The 13880-nt window shown below is 42.8% G+C and overlaps 1 protein-coding gene across 1 annotated transcript; it reads left to right on the forward strand.

The window, feature by feature from the left end:
* Positions 1–5783: 5783 nt before the first annotated feature.
* LOC141714907 (uncharacterized) lies at positions 5784–7007 on the forward strand. The gene has a single exon (XM_074518404.1). The coding sequence runs from the start codon at positions 5784–5786 to the stop codon at positions 7005–7007; it is 1224 nt and encodes a 407-aa protein (XP_074374505.1).
* Positions 7008–13880: the final 6873 nt, after the last annotated feature.

Consider the following 13880-nt stretch of genomic DNA (forward strand, 5'->3'; position numbering starts at 1 on the left):
ATACTCTCTCCGTCTCAATTTATATGTCCAGTTTGACTTTTACACGTAGTTTAAAATGCTTTGACCGTATAGCTACGTTAATTATTTTTCAAAAATTTTTTTATTAATAAAAATTTTAATTTTATATTTTTATTCATAATATGTATTAAAAATAATTAATATAAATATATAATCAATGTATTTTAATTTACGTATAAAGTTAAAATGAATAAATAAATTGGAACGGATAGATCGACTATAAAATATTAAGTGATACCCCGGAGCGGACAATTAAAAAAAACTCAAATTTTAAGACATTCCAATTAGATGGATGTTTAATGTTTTTGCGTTTGACCCGACAGTTATCAAATTTATGTTAAAAAATCAATGGGATATTTAGTGAATACGGGGGGATGAATGTGGACGCAATTTAGTAAAAGTAATGTGTTAATTTCGCACGTAATGTTGTCTTCAAGGTTATCACTAGTGCTTGTGACTAGTGCTGAGTAGAGATGCACAAAATTCCAATCGGGCCGGGTTTTGACCGGATCTTAAAAAATTCGGGTTTTGACTGCATCGGATTTTTCGGGCTTTGACTTTAACCGGGCCGGGCCGAGCTTTCTGAAAATATCAGAGCCCGTTTGGGCCCTCGAGGCAGGCCTAATCAGCCTTTTTTTTCGGGCCGGATCGGATCAGACTTTTTTCTAATTTAAATCGGATCGAGTGATATTTGAGATTCCGAAGAATACATATGTTAGCAACTAGATCATCGTAAAAATGTATTAGTATACATAGAATATTTTATGAAAACATTACTTCGTTGAAAACATTTAAATTCGGCAAAAAATAAACATGTTTATAGAATAATATGTTTTGTCATTGTTATGATAACAATGATATCTAAATATATATAGTGTACTTATTATATCTTCTTTCATTATTTATGCAACGAAGTATATAAATAATATTATTAATCACAAATATGTAAATATATATGTGTTTAAAGTATTATTTATATATATAGTAAATGTGAATTTATAAATATATAAGAAAATATATTAGAATAATCAGATTATAATCGGGCTTTTTCGGGCTTTTAATCGGGCCGGGCCGAAACCCGGACTTTTAACCTGGTCGGGCTGGGTCGGGTTTTGCCTAAAAATATGGGGTCCGTCGAGGCCCGAAACCCGGGCCGGGACCTGGCCGGGCTTTGACCGGGTTTTAACCGGAACGGGCCGGGTCAGATTTTCGGGTCCGGACTTTTTGTGCATCTCTAGTGCTGAGTGCACATAATTGTGTATAAAAAAATTATATTGAATAACATAATAATTGATGTGAAATATTTTACTTGAATGTTTTGTTATAAATACGGGATCATTTCAATTAATATATATCATTTAACATTTTATATAAATTTTTATATTAAATTATGTACACCATACCATCTTTTCCAACACTAGTTGAGACCAGCTCGTTTTTTCATTAACACGGAGCCAATAATGCAATTAACTTGGATTCATGGGCTAATATTAAAGTAATAAACCCACACACCAAGAAACAACTCAAATGAGATTTTTTATTAAGTGATTTTGGTTTAATATTAAATAATAAACCCACACACCAAGAAACAACTCAATAAAGATTTTTTATTAAGTGATTTTGCTTTATTACATATATATATATATATTAGTGAGGTATTGAAAGACAAAAATTCGACTCCTATTACATACCAATGTAATTAGAAAAAGATATTTTTGCAAAAATACATAAATTACAGAAAATATTTGTAAAATACAGGTTAACCTCATATGTAATCACATATGCAACCGTTTCAATCTCGGATGCAATCACATATGTAACATGTGTTCGTTTTTTTGTATATATTTTTATAAAAATAATATTTTTGATAAATTTTCTTAAAAAAAAGGAGCTTAGAACCAAACAACACAAAATTACAAAAAGCACAAGATCATGTGATCATTGGGATATTAATATTGTTATACTCTAGAATTGGCTTATGGAAAGGTCAAAAAGACGTCAAACTTAATATTATGTAAAAGTAATACCACATGACAGGCATACGACAAGACACGTTTCGTTGGGCGGTGTTAATTACTTAAATTTATTAGATTAATTTCCGGCCGATATCCGATTATATTATAATTATTTTAAAAAATATTATTTTGAAATAGTTTAATTTGAATAATATATATTAATATAATATTTTTATTACATACTAATGAGAATAGAATAAAATATAAATATAAAAACTTAAAAAATGACATTACCCAAACTATAAATACTGATTATCAACTTTTTATTAAATACAAAAAAATATAATAATTAATATTTGTGTAACTAAAATTAATTTTAAATAAGATAAAATTAGTGAAGAAAATAAAACTATTAAAAGTTATTAATTTAAGAATATAAAAATGAGAAAGAAAGATAATGAGAAATGGGTAAAAGAGAAATGAGAATTGGGTAAGAGAAAAAATTAGTTGAGATAATAAATGAAAGAGAGAGATTGAAAATAAATTAAATGAGGAAAAAATTGTTAATGAAAAATGACATCAACAAAATTAATGAGAGTTTAACACATAGGATTTGACGATATAAGCGCTTAAAGTAGAGTTTGACACATGAGATAGGATGTCGGTTGTACTTTATCTTAGCATGATGTAAAAGTTTTAAATCAAGTTTCAGTTTGAGTATGGCTTAGTCGAGTTCGAGTTTGAATTTATCCTTTGTTTGGATAAAAAAAAAACTTTTATTCTTTTTACTATTAAAAAAAATTCTAATTAAGAAGTTATTTTGTAAAAGTGTTCGTAATAATAAATTAAAATGCTTTGTAATAACATCTCTGTTATGCCCGAAAATTGGTATAAACGATATTCAGATTGAGATTGATGAGATAGGCAAAATCGAAGAAAAAACGCCTGAAATCTAAGAAATGATAAGGTTGACTTTCCATAAAGAAGACGGCACGCTCTAAGAACGCACCCCATTGATTGAGTAGTTGATTAACGGTTGTGGCTATTATCCTCAAAGGCGCGCCCTCACACATGGTAAGAGGAGGCGCGCCCAATTATTGAAAATGAGGAGAAGAATTCCTTAATTGAAATCTGTTCTGTGGTGAACCTTAGGGCGCGCCCTAGGCAAGGAAGGCTCCTTGGACAAATTATTCGGACATGATTGCTTTGATAGACCTACACTTTGGCTTGGACAGAATTAGAGCAAGCCCTAACGATGAATAATTTAGGGCGCGCCCTATTATGTAGAATGATAAAGGAAAAGATCAAAGACTGGTGACACAGGGCGGCGCCAACATACAGGAATGTAAGGGTGCGCCCTTAACTTCTACTTGGTACAATATGCAACCCTGACATGCTACTTGGACGAACTCTTTGGAAGATTCAAGGAAGATGGAGATTATTATTATTAACCTATTTGATGCAGGTACTCTATTGAAGAACTCCTTCTTGTAGCATATCTACAGGAAAGGCGGTGTCTGTGGTCAGAGACCTCTAGGGGTATGCCTGGACTGAAGGCCTCCTCCTGTAGTCAATGGGTGTCCTCATTGGGGATGCGGGGTGAAATCTGGTGTGTGCTTTGGGAGCTCTGTCTCTGTAGTCAACGGGTGTCCTCGTTGGGAGACTTCGGAGTATCCTGCACTTTTGCACCCAAAAGTTTGGGATCACTTGTCCTGTAATCTGGTAGGGGCTCCTTATCGGGGGACAAGGATGCGTCCAACATTTGGGGTGAACCACGACTATACCTGTGTCCGCGGACTAGAGAAACAGCTGGTAGCGGAGGGTTATCCTTGGCCAGGGAGATGCCTCATCCGTGAAGTCTCGAAGCCGCGGACGAGCCTTGGGCCTTTGTGGTTGGGCCTCATCGACGGACATTCCTGAAGCTAGTAGAAGACGGTTTTCAGTGGGTTTCCTACTGGGCCTCGGGATAAGAAATCTAAGCCCATTAGGTTTCTTGTTCCCCAAGAACTACGTGGGCTTGATCCCCTATAAATAGGGGTACGTAGGTAAATTGTAGGGGTAAGAAGCGAGAGCGCAAAGGAGCCACCACTAACCCTAAGCAATCTCAGCCCCCAATAATCATCAACACCAAATACTGTTCATCTTTTCCGACGAATACTGTTCATCGGATTCATCGGTTACTGTTCACATTTTCCGACGAAGAACTGCCATCACAGATCTTGTTTCCGGCTACTAACCTCAAGTTTTGTTGTTCCCAAATTCCTCCGTCAATAAATTAGCGCTAGAAGGAGGGGCTGAATCTGATCTGCATCTGGGATGAAAGATGTCTCAATATCGTGATGGAAGTTTTATGACGGAAGTTCTGAAGAAGATTATGATCACGGCTATGAATACGAACCCTATGTTTCGCCAATAACTGATCGCCCCACACCGGACGTCGGGGGACAGCCGCCTGTGCTCATCAGCAACGCCGACTTACTGGAACAACTGTATCGCATGGGCGATGCTTTGAATGGCTTTGATTCAAGGTTGAGCACGGTAGAGCGGCGCAAGGCCATGAGTGGTCTTCACCGCGGCCGTGAGACTCATGCACCTGGAAAAGCACCCGTGACTGATAGGGATGCATCAGCCGGCCATGGCCGCACCGAAGGGGGGCGTGTGTCGATAACCCCTCGGCGCCTGGACTATTACAATGACACGTCCCCAATCATCGAACTAGTGGAAGAAGATGCTGATGGTCGGGAAATTCTGCGCACAGATACCCGGGGAGCCACCCATCCACACCGGTCTGGACGTAGTCTCGAAGAACGCCGACAGGCAGAGTCGATGCCAGAGAATCAGCAGCGGGGCTTCGCAGCTTTGAAAGATCGCCTGGGGATCCGCTTGGGCGATGATAATTTAAGAATGTTGTTACTTGAATGGCAGAAAGAAGCTGATCGCGGAGAAGTGACGCCCCATGATATAACGCGTGTGCCCCTGGATTCCCAGGAAAATCAGGAGCGGCACCGCGATCCAACGCGTGTGCCCCCGAATTCCCAGGAAGATCGGGAGCGGCACCGCGAACATGAGAGAGCTCCTCCCCGCAGATCGCTGGAGCGATATGGTCGTGGATACGGAAACGATCGTTGGAGAAAGCCCCAATGGAGGGGAAGAGGTGGAGGCCGAGGTAGATACTTAGAGGGCTACCGTCGCGATAACTACCGCAGCCGTCTTGGTCCCCGCTGGAATAACCAAGCAGGCAGCTATGACTATGCGGAGCATGATAATCATAGGGACATGGAAAACTATGATCGCGGTATGGCTCGGGGCCGCGGCCAAGGCGGAGAAGAGAATCAAGGGAGAAATAAAGGATGAAATCCTGAAGTAATTGCGATACCCGAAGACGCCCAGAATAAGAACCAGCAGCAAGCCCTTCTCGGAGGAAATCAAGTGGAGGTACCTCCATTACAGCCCCAAGGTCCGCAGCCTCAAATACAGACCATTCCGGGCGTGGGAACTTTCAATGTGGGAGATTTAAAAAGGCTACTTAACCACCTGGAAGGCAGGGTGACGGCCACAGCTGAAATCCCTTCCCCGTTTTCGGTGACAGTAAGAGAGGCACAGTTGTTGGCCGGGTATCGCAATATTACTAGCGATCTCCACTTCCACGGAAACTCAGATCTGGTGGAATTCCTGGGTCGTTTTAATATAGAATGGATGTGTGCCAAGTCCCAGACTTGGCTCGATGCCGTCTCTTGGCGGCAACCTTTAGAGAGTGCCCAACAGTGGTTTTAAAAGCTCGGGCCAGGAGTGATCACCTCATGGGATCAGATGAAGACTCTGTTCTTAACCAAGTTTCAAGCCGCGGTGAGATACGCGCCCTGTGTCACCACTCTTGCCAATGTTAGGCAAAGGGAAAATGAAAGCTTGACATCGTACTTCAAAAGGTTCAACGCTGAATCCACTAGCGTGAGGGGATCATCAGACGAAGCCCTGAAAAGCTTCTTGATCGTAGGATTAAGGGTTGGCTCGGACTTTTGGAAGCACTTGCAAGGGAAAGACCCGGCTACTCTAGCAGATGTCTTCGCTTTAGCAGAATCTTTTAAAGCTATAGAACAATCTCTAGCAGAAGTACAATCGACTTCACAGTCAAGTCAGAGAAGCAAAGGAAGGAAGAGGGATAGGTCTCCAAGCCCAAGGTACCGAAGAAGCAGTCGAAGCCCAAACCGGGTGAATACAGCAAACACAATGAGGGGATGGAGTCCTCCCTCAAACTATGACTACAGGACAAGCCGGTACACACCTTTGGTCGCATCTATCGAGCATATCTATGAAGTAAACAAAAATAAAGGGCTATTTAGAAAACCTGAAGCTTTATCATCATGGCAAAGCAAAGACAAGAAAAAATATTGCGAATATCATGAATCATCTGGACATAACACGCATGAGTGCCGACATTTAAAAGATGAAATCGAAGCGCTTATCAAAGAAGGATACCTCGGAGAATGGGTAGTCAAGGAAGTAAGGAAGCACAAGGATGACAGAACAAGGGAGGAAGAAAGACGAGCCCCGCGCGGGTCGAACAATGATACCCTAGAGGAAAGTAAATTTGTCAGGGATGGCAGTATCCGAACAATCTACGGGGGAGATCCCGGGATGGAATGCAGCAACCGAGCCTTGGCAAGATACGCTAGGGAAGCCCGGTTCAGGCCTCTCACGGACATTCATAGGGTGGAAACTCGTCCGCCCAAAGTATTTAAGGGTGAGTCCATGGATATCACCTTTAAAGAAGCAGATGCCCGATGGGTACATCATCCCCACAATGATGCGCTGGTTATTTCCATCCAAATCGGAACTAAAAATATCCATAGAGCCTTCGTGGATAATGGAAGCTCGACAAACATCCTCTATTACAGCACCTTCAAAAAGATGGGACTACCTGATCTGGATATGTCGGGGGAAGACTCGTGGGTCTATGGTTTTTCAGGCGCAGGAGTTAGAGTCATGGGATCGATTCGGCTGCCATGTACTTTGGGGGAAAGCCCATGTCGGTAACAAAGATGCTTGAATTTAAGGTTCTAAATCAGGAATCATCCCACAACGTGTTGTTGGGACGACCTTTTCTGCGGGAGATGAGAGTTATCACTTCAATCCACCACCTAACTATCAAATTTCCAACGCCAAATGGGGTGGGAAGTATACAGGGTTCCCAGTATGACTCTCGGGAGTGCTACATGCAAGCTATGAAAGGATTTAGAAAAGACTCCCATGCCGAAGATACTCCGAACGTAGATCAAGGAAAAAGCATTGAGCAACCAATCGAGGAAATCCGAGTCCACTATTATGTTGAGCAAGAAGATGAGCATCCCTCCGGATTGCCCCCAACAATGTTGTACTTGGAAGACGCGATCAGAATTTAGATGTTGGAAGAAGAGGAGGCGATGGATACCATAGTCCAAACAGATTTCCATGGGGAACGGTTAGAAGGGAGATTCGATGTCTTGCAAAGCCTCGAACAGGATGATGCCCTTTCCCCTGAAGGAGCACCCTTACCTGCAAAACATACTAAAGAAGTTGATGCCCCTGCTATGCAAGGCGCGCCTTCTAACGAAGTCGACGCTCCCCCTTAAGGGGATGCGCCTTCTCTACAAGATAATGAAATTCATGATTCGCCTGACCTGGATCCCCGGATACCAATGCCGACGGAAAAGATGGGGCCAGCAGAAGATACGATTGAAATCCCTGTTGATGAAAAAGATCCGAGTAAGGTTTTGAGAATAGGGTCCCAGTTGGCACCAAAGTTAAAGGAAGGTCTTTCAATATTTCTGTTGGCGAACCTTGATGTATTTGCATGGAGCCATTCTGATATGGTGGGAATTGATCCAGAGATAATGTGCCACCGATTGAATATCGACCCCAAGCATAAGGGGGCTCGACAAAAATGAAGGGTCGTGAGCGGAGAGAGAGCTACAGCCCTGGCAGAGGAAGTAGAGAGGCTCCTGGACGTCGGACTAGTTCGGGAATCCTTCTTCCCAGAATGTCTAACAAACCCGGTGTTGGTAAGAAAGCCCAACGGCAAATGGAGAACGTGCGTGGACTTCACCGACCTGAATAAAGCATGCCCGGAAGATAGTTTTCCCCTACCAATAATTGATCAGTTGGTCGACGCCACGGCAGGACATGCTTTGCTCAGCTTCATGGATGCATACTCCGGGTATAACCAGATCCTTATGTATGAGCCTGACCAGGAGCACACCTCTTTCATAACTGATAGAAGGCTCTATTGCTATATCGGAATGCCATTTGGTCTGATCAACGCCGGTGTCACTTATCAAAGCTTGGTAAACAAAATGTTCAAGAAGCAGATTGGGAAGACAATGGAAGTGTATGTGGATGACATGCTCGTAAAATCGAAAAGGGCGGAAGATCACATCGCCGACTTAGCTGAAATGTTCCATATTCTGAGAAAATATAGGATGAAACTAAACTCGCAGAAGTGCGTGTTCGGCGTGGAGTCGGGGAAATTCTTGGGATTCATGGTCAACCACCGGGGGATTGAGGCTAACCCGGCAAAAATAAAAGCTCTGCTAGACATGAAATCTCCCACTAGCGTCAAACAAGTGCAGAGTCTGATAGGAAGGATTGCGGCCCTGAATCGATTTGTCTCAAAGTCATCGGATAGGTGCAGAGAATTCTTCAAGGCAATTAAAGGAAGGGGGAAGGATTTTCTGTGGACTCCTGAGTGTGAAGAAGCTTTTCTGAAAATCAAAGAGCGGTTGGAAAATCTTCCGATGTTGGCCAAGCCAAAAGGCGGAGAAACATTAATTCTTTATTTGGCGGTGTCTGAATATTCCGTCAGTGCAGTATTGGTGAAGGAAGAAGCAAGCCAACAGTGGCCCGTATACTATGTAAGCAAAAGGTTGTTGGATGCGGAAACCAGGTATACCAACATGGAAAAACTAGTGTACGCTCTTATTCTTGCGGCATGAAAGCTAAGACCGTATTTTCAAGCTCACCGAATAGAAGTTCGCACCGCTTATCCGCATCGGCATATTCTACATAAACCCGAATCGTCAGGAAGAATGTTAAAATGGGCTGTGGAGCTAGGGCAGTTCGATTTGGAATATTGTCCTCGCACGACAATCAAAGGACAAGCGCTGACTGATTTCATACTTGAGTTCGACGAAGAAGTTGATGATAAGGCCATAGTATTGGCAGAACCGACCTCGCAAGAAAGTCATCAGGATGAAAAGAAGCAGGAACTCCCCCACCCTTGGTGGATATTACATGTGGACGGGGCCGTGAACAACAATGGGTCAGGTGCCGGGGTTGTCTTGATCACCCCGGAGGGGCACCGTTTGATGAGTGCTATCCATTTCAAGTTTTATGCTACTAACAATGATGTTGAATATGAAGCCTTGATCAACGGTCTGAAATTAGCTCTGGAGGTAGGGCCGTGAATCTGATAGTTCGGAGTGATTCCGAATTAGTTGTGAACCAGGTCAACGGAGGATTCCAAGCCCGGGGACCGCGAACGGAGCTATATATGAGATGTGCGCAACGCCTACTGGAAAAATTTTCAAATGCTAGGCTAGAAAGTGTTTCGTGAGAAGAAAATAGTAATGCAGATGCTTTGGCCAAGATGGGTTCACAGATGGACAGCGTTCAACTTGGACAAATCCCTTTGGGAATCCAAGAAATTCCAAGTATTCCGGAGGTAGAGGTGTTTCAGATGCAAGAAATCCCACAAGAAAACTGGATGACCCCCATCCATAACTATATTCAGACAGGAGCTGTACCAGAAGACAAACAACAGGCTCGACGCCTCCGTTACCAGGCCGCAAAGTATGTCGAATATGACGGGGTACTATACAAGAGAGGATTTAACCAGCCACTGTTACGTTGTATGGATATGGAAGAAGGAAATTATATTCTCAGAGAGGTGCACAAAGGTATTTGTGGCAATCACTCGGGGGGTGGTTTCCTTGGCATTAAAAGTGCTCAGACAAGGATATTACTGGCCGACTATGAAAGAAGATGCTTTCAATTTTTTCCGGGCTTGTGATCGTTGCCAGCGATTTGCCAACTATTCTAACGCCCCGACATCTACCATTACCTCGTTGGTGAGTCCCTGACCTTTTGGCATGTGTGGAATCGATCTCATTTGAGAGTTGCCCAAAGCGAAGGGGGGTGTGAAATACGCCGTGGTGGCTGTGGATTACTTCACCAAATGGGCGGAGGCTATGCCACTAGCCACGATCACGGCAAAGAAGATAAGGGATTTTGTGTTCAATTCCATAGTATGCAGGTTCGGTATCCCCTACAAACTCATCTCAGACAATGGAAAGCAGTTTGATAGCAAAGAGTTAAGGAAACTTTGTGAGGACTTAAAGATTAAAAAAGACTTCGCCGTGGTTTATGATCCGCAGAGTAATGGTCAGACAGAAGCCATAAACAAAATCATAAAACACACCTTGAAGGCAAAGTTAGAAGAGAAAAAAGGAGATTGGCCAGAAGAGATGCCCATGGTCCTTTGGTCTTACAACACGACCCCTAGGTCGACCACAAGAGAAACCACCTTTCTGCTGACTTTCGGGTATGAGGCCATGGTTCCCGTGGAGGTAGGAGCGGGATCTCTACGGAGAGATGTGTTTGTCGAGGAAGATGCGGAAGTTAACCAGAGGCTCCGCTTGGATCTGTTAGACGAAGCCCGAGCGAACGCTCAATTGAAGCTTGCTGCATATCAGCAGAGGGTCGCAAGGTATTTCAATAAAAGGGTAAAATTCGTACCGTTCAAGGTTGGAGATCTTGTGTTGCGAAAGGTTATGCCTAACACTGAGATAGCTCAGCACGGGGTGCTTGGAGCTAATTGGGAAGGACTGTACAAAGTTAAGGCTATACTCTAGAAGGGAACCTATCGCTTAGAAGATCTAGATGGTAAACTTATTCCTCGAGCATGGAATGCAGAACATTTACGGAAGTATTATCAGTAGGGTATGGTTGTGTCCCCCTTGTTTTCTTATTTTGATTCTTATGTAATAGGCTAGTAGCAAATAAATTCCTCCTAGCCTAGGGGGGTGGTACATGTGACTGCAAACCTTGGAACTAGCAGAAGGAAGGAAATTTTTTTAAATAATTTCCCCATAGAGCATAGTAGCCATGGGACTGGTGTAATTTGTACACTAGAGCGCATTATCAATAAAAGGGAAAAGTTACTTCAAATTGCTTTATTTGCTTGACATAACATTTCTCATTTGAAAAACATCAGAGGGGCGCCCTATGTTGAGGCGCACCCTGTCTAATAATTTCTGCTTCATAATCAAGATAAACATAGTAGACAAGGATGAAAGGAATAAATGCACATGGCCAGCAAAATAAGCTAAGGCAAAAGCTCCCCAAATTAAGACGCGCCCTTGGACTAATAATAAGTAAAATATTGCAAAGGTATTACCAGTAAGAAAAGGTACGTGTCATTTGCAATGTGGCGCGCCCTCATATTTAAGCGCTACAATAAAAGGGACGATAACAACTTCGAGATCACGTAAAAAGAAATCACCCCCAAAACATGATAAATAAACAAACTCTGATATCAAAGGGCGCGCCTTGTAGCAACATCAGGCATAATGAACTGACAAGATTTATGGTGATGCGAGGGCGCGCCATCTTGAAAATATGAGTCATGGCCAAGGAAAAAATCAAAGTGCCTTAACAAATTTTTATGAGTACGAGGAAAGATAAAATTAACGTCGAGACATACATGCAATAGTAAAAGAGTAGCAGAAAGATAAGTCATACAACTTTGCACATCATCAAAAGAGGGCTGGCTCCTCAGAAGTATTTGAAACTTAAGTACAAATAAAGGAAAGGCATAAATCAAGGCGCGCCTTGAGATTGATCTGTTGAAGGAATGGTTTGAAGAGGAACAGTGGTACCAGCTTCAGGCGCGTCCTTGGGGATTTCCTCTTGTGGCGCGCCCTCTCCTTCTTCCTCCTCCAGCCCAAGTTCTATCCTCCTTGCCTTGATTTCAGCAGCATGCTCCTTTTTAAACTCCACCATCTCAGCAACAGTCTCTTCCCCAAACTTCTCGAAGGTATAATCAGGGTCATTGGCCACAAAACCAACCCTGTAGAAGTGGAAGCCATTGGCAAATGCCTCATCTATCATTTCCCTCTTCTCATCAGGCCATCCCAGTTTCTGCTGCTCCTCTAGATACTCAATCCTCAAGTTGGCTGCACCAAGCTCAGTATGGAGAGAGGTAGCCTTTTTGTTGGCAATCTCTAGCTGAGAAGTGAGATTGGCTACCTCATCCTTGAGGAAAAAAATCTCAGAATCCTTGGCCTTAATATCCTTAGCGTGCAAAAAGTCCTTGTCCTTGAGGGTGTTTCTCAGAATATTGTTGTCACCCTGCAGCCTCTCTAGGCGCGCCCCCTCTTCAAGTAGCTTGTCCACCACTCGAGTGGAGTGGATGAACAATTGGCAAGATGCCTTTATAGAAGCACGAGCGGCATCTCCCAAATCCATGGCTTGCCACTGCTCCACTTCTTCATCTGAAACATGAAGGGAACCCATGGGGCCAAGAGCGTTCAAGGCAGCAGAAGAGCCAAAAGGCGCGCCCTCTGCTCTATGCCTCTTAGGCGCGCCCTGTTTCTCTGTAAGATCAATTATGGGCATTTTTGGAACATGGGTTGTTTGAGGAATGGGAACAGAAGTTGGGATGGATGTCTGTGCTGCAGGAGCATCTTTCTTTGACTTGGGCCTAGGCTTGTCACCAGGGCGCGCCCCAAAAGATTTGGGGATTCTTGGAGGAGCCATTTCTGCACAGAACATAGAACATGTTAGTTGAGCATGACAGTTAAGTATGTTGAACAAAGCAATAAATAAAAGCAATTGATAAAGACAATATTGATATACATGTATAAAATGCTACGCCTAAAGTAAAAGGGCGCGCCCTGAGAGGCGGAAAGATTAAATAAACAGAAATTTATATCCAGTATGACAATAAAAAAGTTAACAGAAGAGAAGTAGGACGCGCCAATAGTAGGCGGGCGCGCCTTTAGATTCTACAATTAATGAACCTGAAGGATCTTGGCCATTGTAAGGAGCCATCCTCTGTCTCTTCTTCATCTTTTTCGGCTTCTTCTTCACTGTCTAAGTCAATTACACGAGAAACAGGAGCACCCTTCCTAAATTTTACATATTTACACTTCATTCCTACTTGGTCAGAAAGAATTCCTACTCGCATCAAGTTGGTCCGGGTGACTAAGGTTTTTAAGTTCCACCTACCAGCAGCCACTCTAAGGAGGGCTTCAGCTCATTTTTTGGGCTCGCCCTTAAGAGGTTTGGCCATTGGTCTGTCTGAAAAAGTATAAGGATGAGAAAAGAAAGAAAGAACATAGAAATAACGCAAGGAAAAGAAAAAAAGGGCGCGCCCTTACTCGGTGACTTGTTAAATCTTATCCTTATTCTGGGAACGTCGTACAGGTAAAAGAAGTTTTCCTTCCAACCTTTTTCATGGCTAAGCTTGCCAGAGGAAAAACCCTTCTTGTTGTGCTGCTTGTCCACCACCAAATAGTAGTACCCATGGTCAGATTTTCTTAGATTGAAAAAATAAGCAACTTCAGCCATTGACGGCTGAGAGAAACCCAAGTCCGTATAGAGGATGAACAGAGCTAGGATAAACTTGTAGCTGTTGGGAGAAAGTTGGAGTGGAGCCACGTCGTAAAGTTCTATCACTTCCCTAAGATAGGGGTGTAAGGGCGCGCCTATACCCAAAGATACTAGCTTGGGGCTGGTTACCATTCTAGGAATCTTAAAATTCCTCCCATAATTAAAGATATGGGGCCGCATCATGCTCAAAGGGCGCACCCATATGCCCTCCATGTCATAAAATTCCATGAGCCATCCTAGTTGCTCATTTGAATAAGCCGA

The sequence above is a fragment of the Apium graveolens genome, chromosome 1, assembly GCF_009905375.1.
Source record: "Apium graveolens cultivar Ventura chromosome 1, ASM990537v1, whole genome shotgun sequence".
In the NCBI taxonomy this organism is placed as follows: domain Eukaryota; kingdom Viridiplantae; phylum Streptophyta; class Magnoliopsida; order Apiales; family Apiaceae; genus Apium; species Apium graveolens.